Source organism: Trichomycterus rosablanca, chromosome 1, assembly GCF_030014385.1.
Source record: "Trichomycterus rosablanca isolate fTriRos1 chromosome 1, fTriRos1.hap1, whole genome shotgun sequence".
NCBI classification, from domain to species: domain Eukaryota; kingdom Metazoa; phylum Chordata; class Actinopteri; order Siluriformes; family Trichomycteridae; genus Trichomycterus; species Trichomycterus rosablanca.
The window spans coordinates 37798706-37823751 of NC_085988.1; the positions used below are offsets into that span (position 1 = coordinate 37798706).

Here is a 25046-nt window from a genome sequence, read left to right on the forward strand (position 1 = left end):
CTCAGTTTACAGTGCAGCTTCTCTCTGTATTCTGAAATACAATTCCAAGCCTTTTTTCCAAGCCCACATTCACCTTACAAGGTATTATAGTGATAATTGGAAATCTCAGTAAACAGAGAAGGAATATTTATTGATACATACAAGCAAATTTGATAACATAAATGTAGATTTTTATTGAAAACATCTGGTGCTAGACAAGCTGTCTTCTGATTCCAAAATAAATGAGTGTGATCCCAGGTGTGGCACTAAACTGTGTATGTGCTGAACATTTTCCTGGCTAAAGCTGTGCTGTTGCTTAAACCCTTGACAGATGTCAGACCTCATTTCTTTCAACATCTGAAAACGGGTATGTGTTTGGGAAATGAGAAATGGTCTAATAATTATATCGTCAGTCTGAGGGCAGCAAGTCATTTTCAACAGAGAATGAATAAGATGGGAACACTGAGTCAGTATTGATTTTAAACCACTTCCTATTCGACACCTCTTTATGCATTGATCTTGGTAACTTATTCTTTTATCATGAGTGAAATGGGGAGACAGATAAGGGCATGGTTTTTCAGCCACATAATATTGCGGTGGTTATTTATTTAATACTGCTATGTATCAGTTGTTGAGCTCAGCAATAAAAAAACAACAGCAAATAAGTAATTTTTAACTATTGTACCGTTTTCTTAGGAGAATAGCACTGTTATTTGTTACGTGGAAGAAAGGAGGACTCAAATGCAGATTAAAGAAAAATAATTATTTTATTTATTAAAGCAAATAAAGAATAAAAAACCAATCGGGAACCCCGATGGAATCCGCAGGCGCTGCTGGCAACAAAACTAGGGTATTGTGAGCAAATTCTGCCCACAATAATTTATCCGACCACATGGTCGGATTCCCTGCCGTCAGGCACCTGAGCATCTTGCTCAGATCCTGGATCAGCCTCTCCGACTGCCCGTTCGACTCAGGGTGATACCCTGAGGATAAGCTGGCCTTAGCGCCAATGAGTTGGCAAAAGGCCCGCCAGCACTGGCTCACAAACTGCAGGCCCCGATCAGACACAATGTCTGATGGGACCCCATGCGCTCTCACCACATGTTGCAGGATGATCTGCGCAGTGCCTTGGTGAACCGGTCGACAATTACCAACACCGCCGTGAACCCTCTGGACTTTGGCAAGCCTGTCACAAAGTCCAGGGCAATATGGGACCACGGTCTTGCAGGTATCGGCAACGGATGGAGAAGCCCTCGCGGGCGCTGGTTCTCCATCCCCGGCCACCAAAATCTTCGGCGCAGCAAAACCAGGGACTTAGTCACGCCTGGGTGCGCCGCAAAAGAGGAAGCATGAGCCCACTCAAAAACCTGACGCCGTACAGTAGAAGGTACATACAGTCTGTCAGGAGGTCCCCCACTGGGGTCGGGTTCGGCCCTTTGGGCGTCCCGTATGACCTTTGAAATGCCCCAGGTGACTGGGGCAGCTATCTGGGTCGAGGGAATCACGAGATCAGGCCCGGTCTCCGGCCTAGTCGGTTCCCACTGTCTAGACAGGGCATCCGGCTTAGCATTCTTGGATCCCGGTCTATACGACAGTGTGAAGTGGAACCTACCAAAAAATAAGGACCACCGGGCCTGACGAGAATTCATCCTCTTTACTTGCTGGATGAACGACAAATTTTTGTGATCTGTCCAGACAAGAAAAGGATGTTTGGCCCCCTCGAGCCAGTGTCGCCACTCATCTAAAGCCAACTTAATGGCTAAAAGTTCCGTGTCTCCAACCGGGTAGTTCCGCTCAGCTGGAGTCTGGCGGTGCGAGAAGAAGGCACACGGATGCAGCTTCTTCCCTGGCCCCACTCTCTGGGACAAAATTGCCCCAACCGCGACCTCAGAGGCATCAACCTCGACCACGAAGGGTTCCTCTGGGTCAGGCAACTGCAAGACAGAAGCAGTTGTCAAGTGAGCTTTCAGCTTGTCAAAAGCTTGTTGGGCCTGCACCGTCCATTTGAAAGGACCCTTGCCTGTAAGGGCCGTTAACGGGGCAGCGACTGAGCAAAAGTTCTGAATAAAACGCTGAAAAAAATTTGCAAAGCCCAAAAACCTTTGCATTTGGCGTACAGAACTTGGAGTTGGCCACTTCTCCACTGCAATAACTTTAGCCGGGTCCATGCGAAGGGTGCCCTGAGAAACGATGAACCCCAGGAACGAAACCGTGGGGGAGTGAAAGACAGACTTCTCCAGCTTGACGAAAAGACAGTGATCGAGCAAAAGCTGGAGAACCCGTCGGACATGCCCTATGTGTTCATCGATGGACCGACTAAAGATAAGGATATCGTCTAGATAAACGTAGACGAACTTATCAAGAGTCTCCTGTAGGACCTCATTGATAAACTGCTGGAAGACATGCTGCGGGGGCATTTATTAACCCAAATGGCATCACCAGATACTCATAGTGGCCAGTGGGCGTAATGAACGCAGTCTTCCATTCATCCGGATCAGGTTGTACGCGCTGCGTGAGTCGAGCTTTGTAAAAATTGATGCTCGCTGAAGGGCTTCAAAAGCCGTGGCCATCAGCGGCAACGGGTACCGATCCTTGATCGTAATGGCATTCAGACCGCGATAGTCGACACGGGCGCAAAGTGCCGTCCTTCTTGTTCACAAAAAAGAACCCTGCCCTAGCGTGAGAGGTTTCGTCTGTTGGGTAATCGGACTGCCCGCTACAGCTCGTCCATCTACAGCATGGACCGAGACCGGTGTGGTTAGCGGTTGGACCTCTATCCCCAGCCTGCGCACCAGATTGATGTCAATAAAGCTCTCCACCGCGCCTGAATCTACACAAACCTTAAGGTTTGTGCCTCCCGAACCCCAAGTCAACCGGGCCGGTAGAAATAGGCCCTGAGCAGGGATGTTAAAAGCGGCCCTTCCTCGGCTCCCTGGTACGAGGATGGCCTACCCGTTTAACGGCTGTCGGGATCGGGGCAACGAACCCGATGCGGATGGGGTGACCTGCTGGGTCGATCCCAACTGCGCATGGGCTCTGGATCCAAGACGGGCGGAGGCAGTTTGGGGGGAGTCTGCGAGCGGGTAAACGAGGGACAGGCTACCCGTTCCCGCGCTCACTGACGCAGGCGAGTATCGATCGTGGTGGCCAGTTTGTAAAAGGCCTTAAGAGTAGACGGAAGGTCCCTAGTGGCCAGCTCGTCCTTGATCTTACCTCCTAATCCGCGATGAAAAATGGCGATGAGGGCTCCCTCATCCCACCCACAATCTGCAGCTAGCGCTCTGAACTCAATAACATAATCGGCCACTGAGCGTCCACCTTGGGTGAGCTCTAGTAGCCGAGGGCCTGCCTCATGACCCCCCGAAGGGTGGAAGAAGGTCTCTTTAAGGGCCTCCTTAAAGGTGCCTTCAGAGACGCATTCGGGAGCATCTTGCTCCCATAAGGCGGTAAACCATTCTAGCGCCCTCCCAGTAAGAAGAGATATGATATAGGCCACTTTTGACCACTCGGTGGGGTATCGAGAGGGTTGCAGCTCGAACGCCAGTGAGCATTGAAGAAGGAACCCTCGACATCTCTTGGCCTCTTCGGGAGGAGGAATGGGAGTGTCCGGGGTTCCGGTGTGGGCAGGAGAGTGGGACACGAGACTAGGAGTGGGAGCGGTGGTTGGCACCCGCTGGGTGAGGTCAGCCACCCGCTGTGCCAACTCGTTAATAGCCACTTCGTGTCTACCTAACGCCACACCTTGGTGGCGCAAGACGTCCGCCACGGGTGGGTAATCTGCTGAGTCCATTTTTGGTCGCACCTTTCTGTAACGTGGAAGAAAGGAGGAAAAATAATTATTTTATTTATTAAAGCAAATAAAGAATAAAAAATGGAAAAAGTAGAAACAAAAACCAATCAGGAACCCCGATGGAAGCCGCAGGCGCTGCTGGCAACAAAAGTAAAAGGGAAAAATAAGGAGATGCTGGACGCGAACCCTGGTCTTCTCGGCGAGAGCCGGGCGCGTTTCCACCGCGCTATTGGAGCGCGGGTGAGTGAATGAGTGCAAGCGCTAAAGGCGCTCAGGTGAGCAGACGCGGGAGGAAGGAGAACCTCCCGCCGAACACTAGCCCCAGCACAGCGGTTGGCTAGGGTGGGTAGCGATCGGCGTATACTTCGCTGAGGGTCGCAGCTGAGGAAGCGCACCGATCTGAAAAGAGAGAAAGTCAATAGTTCAGTTAGGTAAGCTCAAAGGTGCGGATTCGAACCGCCGACGCTGGTGCAGAAACCGAGCGCTTAACAGCGTCGCCACCCAGCGGTTCCAGAATCCAATAACAACAATGATTAAGAGCACTATAGCGGGGAATGCAACAAGCGCTATAGCTTGATGCCCAACAAGACCGCTAATGCTAAATGCTAATCGTGTAAACAATAGCAGCGCGAGGGCTGCACGGCGTCGCACCACACTAATCCTAGAGAGGAAAAAGCGAAAGACTAGCTACCTCGACCTGGCGGTCTACACACCCGAATGGCCTTGTGCCTCCAGGGGTACTGTCTAGCCCTATAAAAGGAGTGTGGACGAGCTGCCACTTGAGAGCGAGAGAACAAAAGGTGCGACGCCCTAATCAGCCCTAATTGGGAGGCCTATTATTTAAGGCCTTTGTTTTCTGAGCTCTGTAACGCCTGCTTCGCTGGGAACCCAGGGCACGATCACCAGCTACCACAGGCATCCTAATATTATTTAGAAAAAATAGCTCTTGTGTGAATTACAAAGATGTGGAAAAAGAGGCCAGATCTGATATACGGCAGATCCCTTCCACTCAAAAAACAAGTGACAATGAACACATAGGTCACTATGTACAACACACTTAATGAAAATGGTGACTTTACAAACTTGTTACAACTTTAACACAAAATGCGGTATTTGCTACAAACACACCTCACTCTACACAAACAATTCAACCATTAATCCTATTTTAACACTTATTACTGTTTTGGCTGTGAGCACGATGCATCATGGGATACAGCGATCCCACGGCAGGTGACACAAGCAGGCGGGACGTCCTGGGGAACCCGAGATTGCCGACTGCTTACCTTTCAATGACAACAAGCCGGCTGCTCGCCACAGTGTCAGATGTTATGCTAGCAAGCACTGTGCATTGTCTACTTTAATGCTACACATGCAGTAAAGATTAACTGATAGTACAATTAACTGATAGTACTATTTCAAAACCATGGGCCTTAATATGACATTGGCGTGTCCTACACCCACTGTGTAAATAAAAGTTTGAAAAAACATTGGAGAGAATTAATAAATCAGATTATTTTTTTATTACATTGTAAAAAATGTCCCATCTTTTCCAGAAGTAAGGTTTGTACAAAACATTCATCTGTACATACATCGCTACAGGTACATTACACATTAAGCGGAAAACGTTCTGATGTGGTGATGTCGGAGTTGCCCAGTCTTTTTTGAGTCATCTTTTCACTAAGTCTCCTGTTTGCACTGAAACGTCCCCATTTTTGTTTGAAAATTATTTGATTGTTAACATAAAATTGCAATATTACTGAAATCAAGTACAAATAAGCAAAGACATTTATAAGGTGTAGTTTTTCCCTAAAACAGTTACTACTAGAGGTATTAGTCAGACAAAATTACAGTATCAGTACCTGTATTCTGAATACTTTCCTTTCAAAATCTTGAACTGATTATAGTCACATACATATTCTCTGTACATATTCCAAATACTTATTTTTTTGTACAACACAAAGTGAAAATTTGCTTTGCTGCAGCAACATAAGGACAGTGCATATACAATACAAGGTATCTGTAGTTATTCATCTGTCTTTTTCCTATACACTTTTTAATCTCTGCATAAAATACTGCCATACATATCATATTCCTTATACATTAAATAGCTCTTAAGTCCAGGTGGGAAAGGAGCAGAGGTGATAAAGTCAGGGTTGCCCAGTCTCTTTGGAGTCATCTTTCTTCTGATTATTAGCCTGCACATGTGCTTCAGTGATCGAGGATTGCCTGCACAAGCATCACATACATAAAAACTCTATTAACCGCATCAAGGTTTGTATAGATACTTGACGGTTGTCTAGACATGTTTTACGTCAAGCTACTTTGTGAGAATTTCTTTTTACAAACTGCTATACAAAATAAGAAATGAGAATAATAACATCTTACATAATTACATACTTAAAATGTTACATAATTACATAAGTACCAAGCAGTTTTTAAACACAAATAGAACCTGTTTCAACCTACAGTTAGATATTCAGCTAGTGACTTCTTTTCAACCTAACTCTAGTTAAAGTTTTAGCTAAAATTTTAGCTCAAACAGCATATTTATGTGCTTATTGTAATTATTCACCTAAAATGTCAGAAATTTCAGGCCATTCTTTATTCTTCTCCAGAACCATTTTCAGTTTTGAACAGATGGGAACATAGCCAACGTAGTCCAGAAGAACCCGCACAGCTCTTCCAGCGCACTCTACCATCCATGAGACACTGACAAATTCACAAAACTACACAAAATAGTTATAAACAAACATCCTTCATACAAATCATACTACTGCAGTTTTAGTGTGTGTGTATCCGGGCAGGCTGTATCCAAGTAACTTAGCTACTTAGTGTTTTTGTAATTTAATATCCTTCCAGTACACATATTCACCTTTACACACAATGCCTTTTGACTTTGTAATTTTAAATATGAACAAATATGTATATATTTACAAACATAAAGGGATGAGCACTAAAGTATTCAGACACCAAAATCTATTAACAATAGTTAATATAAGTTCTTGAAATGTCTAAGAAATAATTAGCAGTTTGTTACACTGTGCATGAATTTTGCCCCATTCCTATAGGCATATTGTCTTTAACACACATTTATAATTGGAATTTATTGCCAGCAAGGTTGATTTTTGTTTTGTCTAAATGTTCTTGTGTGGTTGCAATGGCTCTAAAACACTCCATAGACATTTACAATTACGGCATTATGAAGACGCTTTTATTCAAAGCATCTCACAATTGTGTCAGAATACAATGCAAGTAAATAAGAGTTAGGTCTTACTCAGGGGCCCAAAATGTCAACTTGGTGGTGGTGGTGGGGCTCAACCAGCAACCTTTCAGTCAATAGTTCAGTACCTCAACCACTGAGCTACCACTGCCCTAAACAGAAGTTCCTCCACCTTCACCACATCTTTTATTAAAAAAAAAAAAGCAAAAGGGGGAAAACCAGGAGGAATTTCCATAAGATTATTATTTTATTTATTTATTTTATTATGTAAGCTGTAAAACATTTTAATATAGTTACTGAATACGTACATACTTTTTGGTTTATATTATATGTGGACATATGCACTGAATAACAAAAAGTGGCTGTCCCCTCACTCGATATTATACCATTCATAATAATAATAATAATAATAATAATAATAATAATAATAATAATAATAATGCACACTTACAGGAATCTTTTCATTCAAATTGTTCGAGTTATGAACCCATGTGTCATGATGGCAGGAGAAGCATCTTTCTGCGTCATATCCACTGTTCAGAAGCATTCGCATCATCATTTCATCCCTGAAGCAGTACTGTAGTGCAGTGGGAAACACTGTGTCATTTACTACTGTGAAATAGCAGTTCACGTCTGCTCCACTGGCCAGGAGAAGTCTGACTATCTCATACCTTCCGGCCCTCACTACTACCAGGAGACACCTCAGGGGATCCAGGTCAGGTTTAGCACCAGCGTTTAGCAGCATCTCAGTACATGTAACATCTCCATTGCAGGCAGCAAAGTACAGTGCACTCATTCTTAAATCTCCATAATTTTCAGATATATGCTCGTCTAGCAAGGTGTTGACATCAAAACCCAGCTCCAGGAGCAGCTCAAGGCACTGGGCATGTCCACCATCTGCAGCTGAGTGAACTGGACTCTGGCCAGAAAGCCGAATCGCTCTTCTTGTAGTGACAGGGATCAACATCCTCAGTGCCCTAGAGTAATGAATTTACATCAGATTATTGATGTATTCACCAGTACTTCAATGAATCCTCTCACATCTGATCAGTAGAAGTAGCCAAAGACTCAAGTAAAAGTGTTATTTTAAAATTATTATTAAAATAAAAGTACTCTTTATTTTTTGAAGAAAAAAAAAAGCCATTTAAACAAAGCACCTGTAAGAAGAAGTTTTTGCCTGGTAGACATGAGTGAGTAAGTCAGGTCCATTAGGTGCTTTGTACCTTTTAAAAAAGTATTAATAAAAACTGATTGTTGCCGACTGTGCCTTCCTGAACATCTTGTTCCATAGCTTATATAATCAAACGCTATAATAGAAATTTAAAAAGTGTATTTACACACTCAAATATACGTGTTAGCAACTATCCACTTAAACGTTAAGAAGCCAGAGAATGGACAAGCTAGTTAGTGTCGAGGCACACTGAGAGAAAGCATGTAGGGGAAACATGAAACGAATACCTTGACGTTATTTGTTCACGTTTTTTCTAGAAAAAAGGCTTTGGTGCTAAATAATGATTTAATTTTTGAAAACTTTAGCATTATACGACACTTTTCTGTACTACAACCCCTGGCAAAAATTATGGAATCACCACTCTTGGAAGATATTCTGTCAATTGTTTAATTTTGTAGAAAAAAAATAAATCACAGACATGCCACAAAACTATCATTTTTCAAAATGTCAACCCTCTGGCATTAAGAAACAATAAAAAAAAGAAACAAATATAATAGTTGTGGTCAGTCACAATTGCTTTTTTTAGATCAAGTAGAGGAAAAAAATATGGAATCACTCAAATCTGAGGAAAAAATTATGGAATCACTCTGTAATTTGCAGTTTAAAAACAAAACATCTGCAGCAGATTAGATTTGCTAATTATTCTTCAGTTTAAAAAGAGTGCTTACACCTCGGAGAGCTGTTGCACAAAGCAGATTGTCATGAATCATGGTTCCAACACAAGATATGTCAGTTGAAACAAATGAGAGGATTATAAAACTCCTTCAAGAAGATAAATCATTGTGGAATGTCGCAAAAGATGTTGGTTGTTCCCAGTAAGCTGTGTTTAAAATCTGGACCAAGTACAAACAAAATGGGAAGGTTGTAAAAGGGAAGCATACTGGTAGACCAAGTAAGACATCAAAGCATCAAGATAGAAAACAAAGCAATATGTCTTGAAAACAGAAAATGCACAACAAAACAAATGAGAAACAAGTGGCCGGAAAGTGGAGTCAATGTCTGTGACTGAACTGTAAGAAATCACCTAAAAGAAATGGGATTTACATACAGAAAAGCCAAACAAAAGCCACCATTAACACCTAAAAAGAAAAGAACAAGGTTAAAGTAGGCTAAAGAAAAGCAATCGTGGACTGTGGGTGACTGGATAAAAGTGATCTTCAGTGATGAATTGCGAATCTGCATTGGGCAAGGTGATGATGCTGGAACTTTTGTTTGGTGTCTGTCCAATGAAATTTATGAAGATAACTGCCTAAAGAAAACATGTTAATTTCCACAGTTGTTGATGATATGGGCCTGCATGTCGGGTAAAGGCACAGGGGAGATGGTCTTCAATAAATGCCAAAGTCCACATTGAAATTTTGGACGCTTTTCTTATTCCATCAGTTGAAAGGATGTTTGGTGATGATGACTTCATTTTTCAAGATGATAATGCATCTTGCCATAGGGCAAAGGACGTGAAAACTTTCCTTCAAGAAAACATATAATGTCAATGGCATGGCCTGCAAATAGTCCGGATCTCAATCCATTTGAAAATCTCTGGTGGAAATTGAAGAAAATGGTCAATGACAAGGTTCCAACCTGCAAAGCTGATCTGGCAACAGCAAGACAGTTGAAGGCAGATTGATGAAGAATACTGTTTGTCATTAGTTAACTCCATGCCTCATAGAGTTTAAACCATTATAAAAGCCAGAGGTGGTGCAACAAAGTAATAATGGTGCAGTGTTTTCTAATGATTCCATAATTTTTTCCTCAGATTTGAGTGATTCCATATTTTTTTCCTCTACTTGATCTAAAAAAAAGCAATTGTGACTGACCACAACTATTATATTTGTTTCTTTTTTTATTGTTTCTTAATGCCAGAGGGTTGACAGTTTGAGAAATGATAGTTTTGTGGCATGTCTGTGATTTCTTTTTTTTCTACAAAATTAAACAACTGAAAGAACATCTTCCAAGAGTGGTGATTCCATAATTTTTGCCAGGGGTTGTAAAAATTAACAAACGGTTCTCCTGAAATTGGGTGCAGTATTTTGGAATACCCACTAGAGAGCGCCAAAATTGTGGAATGTTTATGTTTATGGCCTACTTGGACAAAATCTGAAAAACATAATTTTTGGATACAACAAAACTGGGAGGAAAACAGGGAGGGGGTGCATAAAATAATAATTTCTTCACAGTAGTATGACATCTTTAACTTATGTTATTACAAGAAAATTTAAAGTTAACGCAGATGACATACAGCTACAGATATCTTATCATGAGATCATCTTTCCCCTTAACCATCTTAAACCTTTAATCTTAAGCTTGATCCTGATATATATATATATATATATATATTAGCCTGAGCTGATATATATTTCAAAAGATGACATTAGCATTAATTAGCTGACTTTAATTGTAATAATAATAATAATAGAATTTAATTTATAAGCACCTTTCAGGACACCCAAGGACACTGTACAATTCAAGTTAATTAAAACAAATTGCCAACCAATGAAGAACAGTTAATATAGATAACAATACAAACAACCCAAAACAGCAAAGTAAAACTAAAAAGGAAAAGAAAATGAAAACTTAAGAGACTACAACCTTGGAAACACAATCCCAAAAAGATGAGTTTTTAAATGCTTCTTAAAAGTAGACAGTGACGAACACATGCGGTGGGACAGTAGTAAAGAGTTAGTTTAGGACCAGCAACACTGAAGGCTCTTTCACCAAACAAGCATAGTTTGGTTGAAGGAACAGAAAGCAAGTAGGCATCAGCAGACCGGAGTGAACGTGAAGGACAATATGGAGTAGAGCAGAAAGACAATCGGGGTCCAGACCATGTAAAGATTCATATGCCGAGAGAAGTATTTTGTATTGTTTACAGCAGTGGCGGCTGCTGGTCTTTCAAAGAGGGGAAGCTCATTGTCGGCTTACATCATAAAATTTGTCAATTTATTTATACATAAATTCTGCCCTCTGTTCCTTTTCAAGAAAATGGCCTGTGATCCTATCGTACCAAGTAGGCGTCTTTTCCAGGGACTTGACCAGTGTCCTGAAACAAATACTATGAGTGTGTTTTATTTACACAATGAACAATGGAAATGGTCAAGTAATTTTACCAAGCAAATACCAAGAAATGGGTTGCAGTTTGTCTTTCGACTTCACTCGCAAAATCCGCGATGGGACTGAAGCTCCCAGTGATTAAGTGACATGTAGATCTCAAAATAGCTGTCAATCAAAACGGGATTCAGCTTTTCGACTGATCCTCCAATCATCTTGCAGAAGCTCAGCGTCCAGACCCGCCCACAGCTCCATTCACCCCCAGAGACGCTCAGTGTCCGGGGTCGGGACAAAATCGTGGCATTTATCCAATGACCGGCGAGTTTCGCAGCAATGAAAAAAACGTTTCCATGCAGTCCCATTGAAGTGAATAGACGCTCGGCTTCTACGGGCAAATGCATTGACGCTACGGGAGTTAACAAAATCGAGTCAGTGGATTTGTGATAAGTAGCTGATTCTGAACGAACTCGTCTTCGAGATGAACGTGTTCTAACGCATTTGTAGTCAATAAAATCTTAACACAACTGTACATATATGACCATTTAATTTTTGACATTTTAGGGGAAGCTGAGCTTCCCTTGCAGTCTTAGAGAAATCGCCACTGGTATGCAGTATTGAACTGGGAGCCAATGGAGATTTTTCAGCTTGGGAGTTATGTGTTCCCAGGATTTAGTGTGTGTAAGAACTCTTGCCGCTGAGTTCTGGACATACTGAAGTTTCTTTAAACTGCTCGAAGGGAACCCAACCAGTACGGAGTTACAATAATTCAATCTAGACGTAATAAAAGCATGTACAGCGGGGAAAATAAGTATTGAACACATCAACATTTTTCTCAGTGAATGTATTTCTAATGGGACTATTGACATGAAATTTTCACCAGATGTTGGTAACAACCCAAGTAATCCACACATATAAAGCAGTCAAAACAAATAAGTCCAAACATTAAGTTATGTTGCAATGACACAGGGAAAAAGTATTGAACACATGAAGAAGGTGCAAAAAGGCATGGAAAGCCAAAACACCAGCTGAAATCTGTCAGTATTTAGAAAGCAATCCTGCCCCTATCAGTGCAAATTAATATCAGCTGGTTTAGTCCTAATTGATGGCCTACAAAAAGGTTTCTTATTACCAAGGTGTCACACAAGAAGCATCTCATGATGGGTAAAAGCAAAGAGCTCTCTCAAGACCTTCGCAACCTTATTGTTGCAAAACATACTGATGGTATTGGTTATAGATGTATTTCTAAACTTCTGAATGTTCCAGTGAGCACCGTTGGGGCCATTATCCGGAAGTGGAAAGAACATCATTTCACCATAAACCGGCCACGGCCAGGTGCTCCTCGCAAGATTTCTGACAGAGGAGTCAAAAGAATAAGAAGAGTTGTCCAAGAGCCAAGGACCACTCGCGGAGAGCTTCAGAAAGACCTGGAATTAGCAGGTACAGTTGTTTCAAAGAAAAGTATAAGTAATGCACTCAACCGCCATGGCCTTTATGCACGCTCACCACGCAAGACTTCATTTCTGAAGAAAAAGCATGTTGAAGCTCGTTTAAAGTTTGCTGCACAACATTTGGACAAGCCTATGAAATACTGGGAAAATATAGTCTGGTCAGATGAGACCAAAATTGAACTCTTTGGATGTCATAGCACACACCATGTTTGGAGGAGAAAAGGCACTGCACATCACCCCAAAAACACCATACCAACAGTGAAGTTTGGAGGTGGGAACATCATGGTGTGGGGCTGTTTCTCAGCATATGGTACTGGTAGACTTCATGTAATTGAAGAAAGGATGAATGGAGAAATGTACCGAGACATTCCTGATAAGAATCTGCTGCCATCTACCAGGATGCTGAAGATGAATCGAGGGTGGACATTTCAGCAAGACAATGATCCCAAACACACAGCCAAGGAAACTCTCAAGTGGTTTTAGAGAAAGAAAATAAAGCTGCTAGAATGGCCCAGTCAATCACCCGACTTGAATTCAATTGAAAATCTATGGAAAGAACTGAAAATCAAAGTTCATAGAAGAGGCCCCCGGAACCTTCATGATCTGAAGACAGTTTGTGTGGAAGAATGGGCCAAAATCACACCTGAACAACACATGCAACTAGTTTCTCTATACAGAAGGCGTCTTGAAGCTGTCATTACCAACAAAGGCTTTTCTACTAAATATTAAATACATTTCAGTAAGCGTGTTCAATACTTTTTCCCTGGGTCATTTCACTTTATTACACATAACTTAATTTTTGGACTTATTTGTTTTGACTGCTTGATATGTGTGGATTACTTGGGTTGTTACCAACATCTGGTGAAAATGGATTTTATGTCAATAGTCCCATCAGAAATATATTTACTGAGAAAAATGTTGATGTGTTCAATACTTATTTTCCCCGCTGTATAAGGGTTTTCATGGCTCATGGCTCATGTTGCTAACCTAACCCAATTATACAAGTTCTGCTATTCTACAGCATATGAAAGATTCAGTCATTTCTCTCTACATAACCCACTCATATACATGTTATCCCTGAGTGGGTTTAAGTCTGAACTACTGCTGCTCCCTCTTGGCAGGCTTTCTAATGTTTCCCATCAGGTCCTGCAGCTGGTTTAAAACTTCAGTCATACATCTGTTTTTATATGTAGCACTGCTATGTTACCCCACTGCCGCATTCTCCTCAGTGGCTCACTGTAACTGCGAGCATTCAGTTTAAAACAATGTTTACCAACAAAGCCAAAAACGAACCAGTCCCAAGGACTAAATCAAACTATGCAACAACTTTGGCTCGTCTTGACCCAGCCCCAGGACTCAAGGAAGAGAAACATTATGGTTCGTTTCTGCACTAGCACCCAGATGGTGGAATGAAAAGCTGAGTATCTTGATGTCTTTAAACAATGACTAGTAACCCACCTTTTACCACCATGTACCATATGGTGAAAACTAACCTTGCAATTACCAATACTGATACCACTACCTTTTCTCCTACCTATAAACAAGAAATCGCAAAGCCCTGTTGTAAGTTGCTTTGGATTTACATGTTTTAAATGTATGCTCCTTACATTTACATTTACATTTTCAGCATTTAGCAGACGCTCTTATCCAGAGCGACTTACAGAAGTGCTTCCATAGTGAACATTTCATTCCTTAAGTTTAGATAGACAACAGTCGAAGAACACAACTCTGCTAAAACCTGTTAGAACCAAAGTGCCTTTTTTTTTTTTTTTTTTTTTTTTTTTTTTTTAAATGGAAAAGATTGGAATAAAGTGTTAGTAAATAAGTACAAATCAGCCTAAGTGTTTAGTGAAAAGGTGTGTTTTTAATCGTTTTTTAAAGACAGCAAGAGACCCAGCTGTTCGGACAGACAGAGGAAGTTCGTTCCACCATTTGGGCGCTAGAACAGAGAACAGCCTTGATGCTTGTCTTCCTTTAGTCCTGGATGGAGGCTCAAGTCGAGCTAGACTAGAGGCTCGGAGGTTGCGTGGTACAGAGCGGGGTTTGATTAGACCCCGAAGGTAGCTTGGGGCTGGTCCATTTATGGCTTTGTAGGCGAGCGTCAGTGTTTTAAACTGAATGGGTGCAGCTACAGGAAGCCAGTGAAGAGAACGCAGCAGTGGGGTGATGTGGCAGTGTTTAGGTTGGTTAAAGACCAGACGGGCAGCTGCATTTTGAATGAGCTGTAAGGGTTTAATAGTGGCCATGGGAGCTCCTGCCAGGAGGGAGTTGCAGTAGTCCAACCGAGAGATTACAAGTGATTGCACCAGAATCTGGGTAGCTTCTCTGGAGAGAAATGGCCGAATCTTTCTGATGTTGTACAGGAGGAACCGGCACGATCTCGTCATGTTGGCTATATAAGGAGAGAAGGTCAGCTGGTTATCCAGGACAATACCAAGACTTCTTACCTTATCAGATGGTCTAATCTGGAAGTCATCCAGAGAAATGACTAGGTCCTGGGTTGGAGACAGATCTCCAGGAATGAGCAACATCTCTTGCTGGGATTAAGTTTTAGATGATGAGCTGACATCCATTGTGAGATATCTCGCAGACATGCTGAGATGCGAGCTGAGACTTGCGTGTCTGAAGAAGGAAATGACAGAACAAGCTGAGTGTCATCTGCATAGGAGTGGTAGGAGAAGCCATGGGAGGCTATGACCTTACCCAGAGAGCGGGTGTAGATAGAGAAGAGAAGTGGGCCAAGTACAGAGCCCTGAGGAACACCGGTTGAGAGAGTGCATGGGGTAGATATGGATCCCCTCCATGACACTTGGTAGGAGCGCCCTTCCAGGTAGGAGGCCATCCATTGCCATGCTGAACCTGTTACTCCAAGGTTGGAGAGAGTGGTCAGGAGAATGCCGTGATTCACAATAAACATGTAAAGCACATATAGTGAAACATATGTAAGTAAAAGTATATTTATTATTATAAATTTATGAAGTAAAAATATCAAAGATTAGTGTTGTGACAATGGATGTAAATTTGATAACTATAGATAAACAATACATAACAATGGATGTAAACTTGCTTTTCTCACAGTACTCACAGGTAGTGCCCTTCATAGGCAGCTCGGTGTATAGGAAGCTGTGAGGCAAGGCTGGCGATATTGGGATTGGCCCCATTTTGAAGAAGAAGGTCTATACAATCAGGATTACCAGATCCAGCAGCGTCATATAGAACAGTGTCACCATTGGTGGCCTGGGCATTTACATCACCACCTGTTAGTGTAAAAGGAAACACTGGTTTACAGTCAGGAACAGAAGCAATTAATCACATCTTAACTTTTAATCAGGCATTTTAGGAAAAGTCAGTGATTTAAGTTGAAATGAGCTGAAGACAGCTGTTTTTAAATGCAAATGTGTAACAAATTTAGCATCTGTCTAAGATAGAACATGTATTCTTTTTGATTTTGTAGCAACACTGTTGACATGTAGGCATAGATGCCTTTTCTCCTGATTAGTAAAATAGGTTTTATTCCTTCCTAACCATATGAATTAAACCTTGACAGAGGTATTCTGACTTAAAGGGTTGGTTTCACAGACAGGGATTAAGCCTAGTCCTAGACTACACAGCATTTTGAATGGAGATTCTCCATTTAAAGCAAAATGTAGTCCTGGACTGGCCTTAATCACTGTTTGGGAAACCAACCCAAAGTGTTCTAAAGTGTTATAACTTAAATTCACAGATTAATGTGATAATTTAGTCTTAAATGTATTTTGTCTTGTTATGTGAGCCTTACCGCTGTTTATGAGAATTTCTAAAACTTCCGTCTGGGCATATTCTGCTGCTATGCCAATTGGGCTCACCCCATGAGGATCTGTCTCTGAGATCAGGCCTCCATATTGCAGTAAAAGCTTCAGTATTTCAGTGCAGCCCAATTTAGCAGCCTCGTGCATGGCTGTCCACTTTTTCAGACAGACCTGGTTCACCATTGCACCTCTTGTTAGAAGTGCTAAAGCGATATCATAAGCATTTGTCCTTATGGCTGTAACAAAAATACATTAGCTTATTAAAAGAATCATCTGTATTTTTATGTTTATGTCTTGTAGAAAAATACATAAGGATAGAGAACAGAATACCCAGTAGTAACGGAGACTCGTTCTTGCTATTGGTTTTGTGAGGTGAAGCTCCATTGTTCAGCAAACTCCTGACTATCTCTACGAATCCTGCTTGAGCAGCCAGGGTCAAAGAAGTCTCTCCATCTGCTGTTTCCTGCTCAATGGTTAGCCTGTAAGAAGCTATCACAAATAATGAGCAGATTGAATTAGCTGCAGTTGTAAATGAAAAACAATATGAATTAAATGACCTTATATATCTAATAAGAAGGACACACCACTGATGATGAAAAAAGCACCTGTATGATTCCAGGCAATTAGGTAAGTTTATAAGTAAGTGAGTTCATAAGGTGCTTTACATCCATGTATTGTAATTTAATTTAAGTTTAATTTAAGTTTTAAAATTTGGTACAATTTTCTATCTTGATGTTGGATTATGAATTAAACAGAGCTCTATTTGCATAATACACATATTGATTTGGCTTTAAACATTACATTTTAAAATGCATTTTTACAAAATGTCATACCCAAATGCACCCAGTTAACACATCAAAAAGTTTAAGCCCGGTGGAAGCCATATGCATTTATTGTTTAGAATACAGTCAAGCATAACTGGCCCTTATGTTATATAACTTTTGAGCCCATGTAAATAGAATGGGGAGTAACCAATGTCCCTAAGACATGTTGATGTTCTCATGGCCCTCACCATCCCAAGTTGTTGGCTTTCAGAGAATAGTGGAGACTCAGTAAGTTGGTGGTATTTAAATTAATTCTCCAGCCCATCCTCTTCCTCTACTATAATAAGATGCAAGTAGATGTCTTAATTACAGTCAGTGGGGTTTTATAAAACATAGCAATAAGAGCCCTGTAGAAGAAACCAAAAAAGGTAACAACAATACATTCCTTTTACTTTTTTATACATTTTTTAAATACTTAGTAATAAATGTATTTTTCTGACTATTGGTCCAAGCATAGACTTTAAAGTTGTCTGTGCAGGTGACCACACTGCTCACCAAAAATCACTAACTCCAGCACTTGAACTGACTGTTGTACCGATGCCCTGTGGAGTGGGTACCATCCTTTGGCATCCATCTCAGTAAACGCAGCTGGGTGGTCAGACATCTTCTGCAGTGTAAACAGGTCACCTGGAAAGACATGCATCTGCATTTAGCTGAACATTATTTAGTGGATTCAGAATGTATTTAGACCCCTTGATGTTTTGCACAATGTATTGTGCTGTGGATTTGATTTTGAATTAATATAACTGCATTTGTACACATCAATCTACACTTAATCACCCATAAAGATGATTTCTCTAAAAATTAAATAAAAATCCAAAACTTAAATCTCTTATTTACCATTTATTTAGCACTTTGTAGAAGCACTTTGGCCACATTTACAGCTGGAAGCTTTCTTGTGTTTGGGCAATTTATCTTATTCTGCCCAAGCACATAGAAACTATAATTTCTGACAAAGAGGCTTCTACAAAGTTTGAACGATGAGCACCTGTTCGGATCTTCTTCCTATAGAAGTGCTGGTTTAGCCATTTCAGTGTTGAAGCCACTTCAGTGTTGTTTTGGCTGTATGCTTTGGTACATCGTTGTATTGAGGGTAAACTGTTTGCCCAATCTAAGTTTGTGTGTGCTCTGAATGAAGTGTTGGTCAAGGGTTTTTCTGTATTTCACCACAATCATTAGTAAATTCTCATAGGCCTCCCTGTCCCTGTCTCTAAGGAGCATGATGCTGTCAGCGCCATGTAAGTACTGTGGGGCTCATATTTGCCAGGTGATGTGCAGTGCCTAACATAGTGCTTGAAATTCTGCCCAATTATTGTCTCATCAGTCCAAAGAGTTTTTTTTTTCCCTCAAGTTGCCAGAGTTCTATAAATGCAATTCAGCAAACTCCAAGTGGGCTGTCATATAACTTTTACTCAGCAGTGGCTTTCTGCTTGTAACTCTGCCACTCTGCCATAAAGGCCTGATTTATTGAGCGCTGCAGAGACAGTTGTCTGGTGGTCTTGCAAACACTAAAAGCCAGAGCTATGTTTTATATCCATGTCCTAATCTATGCCAGTTAAATCATGGAGATTTACAGACAGTTTCTTGGACTTCATGGTTTGTTTTTTGTCCTGACAGTGCAGTGTAAATTGTAGACCCAGGTGTGTGCTTTTCCAAACTATGTCCATTCAATTTAAATTGCAACAGGTGGACTCCAGCTGAGCTCTAGACACAACTCAAGGATAATTCAAACAAACAGGATTTACTTGTGTCACAGCAAAGGGTCTAAGGTACTTTTAGTTTTCTTTTTTTTTTAGTAAATATTTTTCAAACTCTAAAAACGAAATTTTACTTTGTCATTTGTCCTTTATAAAAACTCTAAAAACATATATTAATTCAAATGGTAATAAATCAATCCAAAATCAAATCCTTAACAAAATAACATGCAAAAGGTCAGAGAATATAAATACTTTTTGAATTCATTGTATGTTCTTGTTTATGCCACAGGCAAAGATCTTTAAAGCAATACTAGTAGTTTTTAATATATGTGTATTCTAAATACTGCTTAAGATTTGAAGCAAATAATAGCACAACTTACCTCTTTTGATTGCATCCAAAATCTTTTGATTTTCAATACTAAAGGTTAAGAAATAATTAACAGATATTTTAAGCAATCATGACATGACATGACAAATATATAAACAATGATATGATGGAAGCATCATAGCATCATGCTTCTCAGAGGCATATACACCAATCAGCCATAACATTAAAACCACCTCCTTGTTTCTACCCACACTGTCCATTTTATCAGCTCCACTTACCATATAGAAGCACTTTGTAGTTCTACAATTACTGACTGTAGTCCACCTATTTCTCTACATGCTTTGTTAGCCCATTTTCATGCTGTTCTTCAATGGTCAGGACCACTACAGAGCAGGTATTATTTGGGTGGTGGATCATTCTCAGCACTGCAGTGACACTGACATGGTGGTGGTGTGTTAGTGTGTGTTGTGCTGGTATGAGTGGATCAGACACAGCAGTGCTGATGGAGTTTTTAAACACCTCACTGTCACTGCTGGACTGAGAATAGTCCACCAACCAAAAATATACGGTCAATAGCGTCCTGTGACCACTGATGAAGGGCTAGAAGATGACCAACTCAAACAGCAGCAACAGATGAGCGATCGTCTCTGACTTTACATCTACAAGGTGGACCAACTAGGTAGGAATGTATAATAGAGTGGACAGTAAGTCGACACGGTATTTAAAGACTCCAGCAGCGCACAACACACACTAACACACCACCACCATGTCATTGTCCCTGCAGTGCTGAGAATGATCCACCACCTAAATAATACCTGCTCTGTGGTGGTCCTGACCAAGGAAGAACAGGGTGAAAGCAGGCTAAAAAACATATGTAAGGACACTGACTACAGTCAGTAATTGTAGAACTACAAAGTGCTTCTATATGGTCAGTGGAGCTGATAAAATGGACGTGAGTGTAGAAACAAGAAGGTGATTTTAATGTTATGGCTGATCAGTGTATTACATATATTGTAATATTATTATACCTTCCTTTTAAATCACTGCTGCAAGATTCCTGGAGGCTTAACTGAATTGCATAATTAAGAAGTTGGTCATCATCATCCACATCATGTGTACCATTCATTATTATTACTCTGAGGAAAAAAAGAGATATATTTACATAAGGTATAAAATGATAATCTTCCACATCACTTAAAGAACATTTCTCAACATTAATAATATTAATTTAGTTTTTTTACCATCTACTGTACATAATATTGTGAAAAGACTCAGGGAATACAGAAAAATCACTGTGTAAAGCAAGGCAGGACATTGTTGAATGTGGATGATCTTTGAGCCCTCAGATGGCATGAGACACTATGCTACAGTGATACATATAGACATATTGGCTTGGGAGTACTTTGTAAAACTGTTTTCACTTAACACAGTCTACTGCTGCATTAAGAAATGCAACCCAAAATTTTACTATGCAAAAAGAAAACCATACATGACTTCTAGAAGTCTGAGCTCATCTCATAGACCAAAAAACAGTGGAAACATGTACTGTGGGGATACATTAGTGACAATATGTGTAAAGGTACTATTGACCTAGACATGCATGTTAGAATTTTAGAAAGACATTTGTTGCTTGTAAGGCCATTTCTTTTTCTATAGTTATTTCAAGGCCTTATTCCGCATGTGTTACCAAGGCAGAGAGTGCATGTGCTCTACTGGCTGGCCTGCAGCTCAGATTTGTCTTCTACTGAAAATGTATGGTACATCAAAAAGAGAAGAATCAGACAAGGGCAACTACAGACTGTTGAGTACATGATGTTTTGTATCAAGCAAGAATGGACAAAAAAGCCATCTGCCAAAGTGCAGTAATTAGCATCCTCAGTTCCCAAAACATCAAAAATCCTCATTAGGTTTAGCTCAGGTTACTGTGGATAAAGTCATCATTCTATAATCTTCTTTGGTCTTTAAGAGGTTGTTGCAAAGCTTTGAGGTGTTAAATGTGTAATGTAAAAATGTAACTCGTAGTCTGAGAGCTTAAAGTTCACACACATTAAGTGGTGGTTTCCAGCTTTGCCCTACCTGGACTGAGATCTCAACAGATTCCCTGAATTTTTTTTACAACATTATGGAAAATATTATTATAAATTTGCATTGTAAATGTAAGAAATGTTGAACTGATGGGCAATTCTCTCACAAGGTTTGCCACAAAGTTGTGAGGCATGACCCACCATTGCTTGTAAAGATTGAACCTTTGGTGGGTCCTGCTTTAATACCCAACCAGGATTAGTTTAGATAGAATGATGGATAGATGGATTGCTGTTTTAAAATGTCTGTGGTCTGCAAAGGGCCATAATTAAATGGGTATTTATCTCAATATGTATCCTTCTTGTCTAACATCAGTGCCTGACCTCACAAATGCTCTTTTGACTGAAGGTGTAACACCATCCAATAACAGTGAAAGATGTTGTAGTCACAAGGAGAGATGGGCTAATTCACAATTATACCTCTATGGCTTCAGAAGAGGATATCCAACGAGCACATAGTGAGGTGTGTATACAGTTTTGTGTATACAGTGTGTGAAGCTTCAAGCAGAGCAATGGTTAAAATTATGACAGCAAGAGCAAGCAATGGTGGGTTCATTGTGGAATCTACAGACAAAATTTGTTAGATTTTTCTTGCTAAACTGAATTGATTAAGATCCAAGGAAACATTATTCTTCAGAAAGCTCACTGTGATCCTGTCACTTTTTGGATAAAGATGCAGTAGTTACTGCAGCAAATCCTCCACAACTAGAAGACAAAGCTATGAATCAGTATTTTAAGTTTAAGAAAATAATTTTATTTCTGTTTTATGAACACAAACATTAGTGTCTCCTCTGGGCAATTTCAGCTGTGGTGAAGTTTCACAGTAAAAAGATGTATTATCTTCCATTTAATGTTTTTGTATATAGTGCCGGGGTTTTACTAGGTTTTTGGGACCCATCTTTGCTTTAAAACTGGAAAGAATGGAAGATTCATAATTAAGTTCTTCTGTGTTTAAGGCTGCTGTGCAAAAATAAAGCCTGACTGAAGCTGCTAATCACATGGGCAAATTTGCAGGAGGAAATTTGTGGAAGATAAACAACGGTTCAGCTACAATTACCAGATGTTTGTTTAGAAAACAAAAAGTGATACAGTTGAACACAACACAACTACATCTTCTGTTAAGCATGATGGTGGTAATATTATGCCCTGGAGCTCTTTTGCTGCCAGTAGAACTGAAGCATTGCAAAGAGCTAATGAAATTAAAAGGAAGAAAGAGGACTATCTTGCACATTAGCCAGTTAGAGTTAAAATTAAGGGTAAGACCTAAACCATATCTCAAAAAAATATTTTAGGAAAAGCTACACCAGACTAAAATTGAATTAAGACTAAATTACATTTGCAGAAACAGCTTATAAAGGTAAATGATATTACAAAGTTTTCAGCAATAAAATAAATATATAGTTGGATAAATATATGCTCTTAACTAAACCATTTAAGCTTTGCAAACATAAGCTAGTCTCACCTTGTGAATTAGCTCCAGTAAACTCACTGGCTGTGGCTGCTTTGGTTTAGCTGTGTGCTATCTAATCTGACTGTGCCACAGACACACTGACCTCAAATTTATTTTTGGCTGTCACCTGCTTTCGGGAGGCATAGGCATAACATTAAACTGGAGTGTAGTGCTTATTGGCTTGGACAATTTATGAATTTTCATGGACATCATTTAAAATTGCATCACTGTAACAACAGACCACACTGTTTAGACTGAAAGCAAAAGCAGTAGTTTGTGAAATACATATAACATTGTAAATTGACAATTTTATAACTTTGCATATAAATATAAATGCAAAAAACTATGCTTAAAAAAGTGTCTATATGTGTATTGTTGTCTATTTGTATAGTACTTGTGTATACTATATTTATATACTTACTGTGTACTAATTTTTTCAGTTACTAGGTACAATCTTTACCAGTAATTCTGCAAGTGCAAGTGTGGACATATTTTTATGGGTGAGTAATAAAAAAAAAAAAACAATATCCACAGGTCACAGAACCCCAGTCACAATCAGACTTCAGCAGTTCAGGAAACGTATAAGAAACTATATGAAACTAAAACAACAGAAAAGACGTGCAAATAAACATGTATGTGAGTCTTACAACTACAAATAAAGCAGCGTATCTGGTATTGTCTGCAAATGTATATAGTAATAGAGACACAACAAAGGGGGGTAGGGTATTTACAGGAGTAATAAACACTACAACAACCTGTCTAATTAGAATGTACACACAATCAGGGGAGCAAACAATAACCAGTGAGAACACTATCTAACACAAAAAAAAAGTCCAGCAACAATGCAGCATTCAGCGGGCCATGAGCAAGGCACCATTCCTGATACAGGAGTATCAGTCTGTGGCTTTTTAATTGTTAGCTCCTGCCTCCTCACATGGACTTGACACTCTAGTTGGTTGCAATGTTGAGCAGGTAAATCCAGGCTGACGTGTCCCATTCGGCGTTGCAGATCCCAAGGAACAGTGATCTATTGGTTTTTATAGAAAATATTAAGCCGCCAGTTCAGTGATATAACACGCTGCCGAGTTCTCTGGGCTTTAGATGTTCATCTCAGATGGATCAAAAGACAATGAAAACTAATTCTATGGTCAGATGAGTCCACGTGCAGCTTGTTTTGGAAAAAAAAAACAGAAATTGGATCTCTGTGTGAAAGATGAAAAGGACCATCCAGACTGTTATTAGAAAAAGATGCAAAAGCCAACATCTGTCATAACATATGTGTGAAAGTAACATTAATGAGAAAGGTTATATTTGGATTTTAGAGAGACTGCCATCAAGGCGATGTAGTCAGGCAGGAGAGCCTGATAAACTGGGATTGTTCTGCCTAGGATAGAACAATATCTAGGCTACATATGATAAGCAGATGAAACATTTTTTGTGTCTGTGTGTTTGTGTGTGTAAAGGAATATAGCACTACTAGAATACAACTGACAGCTAGCTAGGGTAAACATAAATAAAGATTAAGAATGACAAAGGGGAAGAAGCTAGAATAGAGACAGTATAAAAAAAGTGCAATAAAATCACCTAGGGTGGATGATGTTAGGTAAATTACTGGATCGGCAAATATAATATATGACATCAGTGTGGAGGCTACAGCAGTAAAATATAGCTCAATCCAGTAATTTGTAAAAGTAATGCAAACAGGTTTCTCAGCTCACTTACATGTCCTCAGACTAACAATGAGATGATAAGAAAGGTATGTCATAAGTCAGCAGTCAGTTTAAAAGACAAGATGACCTTAAAGCTGCAGGAACAACATGTACACATAAAACAATAAGCAATTAACTAAACGTTCTTAAGAGCAACTTTAATCTTTAAACCTTTTACTTATAAAGCTATTTAAGGTTATGTCATCATGTTATAAATACACTTATTATTATTATTTTTAGTCATAGTAATTGTAGTTGTAGTAGTAGTACAAGTAGTAGTGGAGGAGCGGTAGCTAAGCAGTTATCTTGGACTAATAGTCAGAAGTTATTGCTGGTTCAAGCTTGACTATTGCCAGATTGGCACTGTTGGGCTCTTGAGTAACACGCTCAACCTTCAATTGCTTGGATTGTATTTGATCACAAAATGCAATCAATGTAAATGTAGTAATAATAGTA

General features: G+C 40.0%; 1 protein-coding gene across 1 annotated transcript; it reads right to left on the reverse strand.

Annotated features, from left to right (window-relative positions):
* Positions 1–5304: 5304 nt before the first annotated feature.
* On the reverse strand, positions 5305–22926 carry asb15a (ankyrin repeat and SOCS box containing 15a). The gene is made up of 10 exons (XM_063002490.1): positions 22894–22926; positions 20379–20486; positions 19403–19440; positions 17821–17952; positions 16832–16990; positions 16492–16737; positions 15799–15970; positions 7441–7966; positions 6342–6495; positions 5305–5995 (listed from the first exon to the last, which is right to left on the reverse strand). The coding sequence occupies exons 2-10, from the start codon at positions 20474–20476 to the stop codon at positions 5823–5825; spliced, it is 1698 nt and encodes a 565-aa protein (XP_062858560.1). The 5' UTR covers positions 20477–20486; positions 22894–22926; the 3' UTR covers positions 5305–5822.
* Between the last annotated feature and the right edge of the window lie 2120 nt (positions 22927–25046).

Coding starts and splice junctions, on each gene's coding strand:
- asb15a (XM_063002490.1), bottom strand. CDS start 20,476: ATGAATGGTACACATGATGTGGATGATGATGACCAACTTCTTAATTAT. Junction 19,441..20,378: donor AGCAGTGATTTAAAAGGAAG/GTATAATAATAT, acceptor CTTAACCTTTAG/TATTGAAAATCAAAAGATTT. Junction 15,971..16,491: donor AGAAATTCTCATAAACAGCG/GTAAGGCTCACA, acceptor TTACACTAACAG/GTGGTGATGTAAATGCCCAG.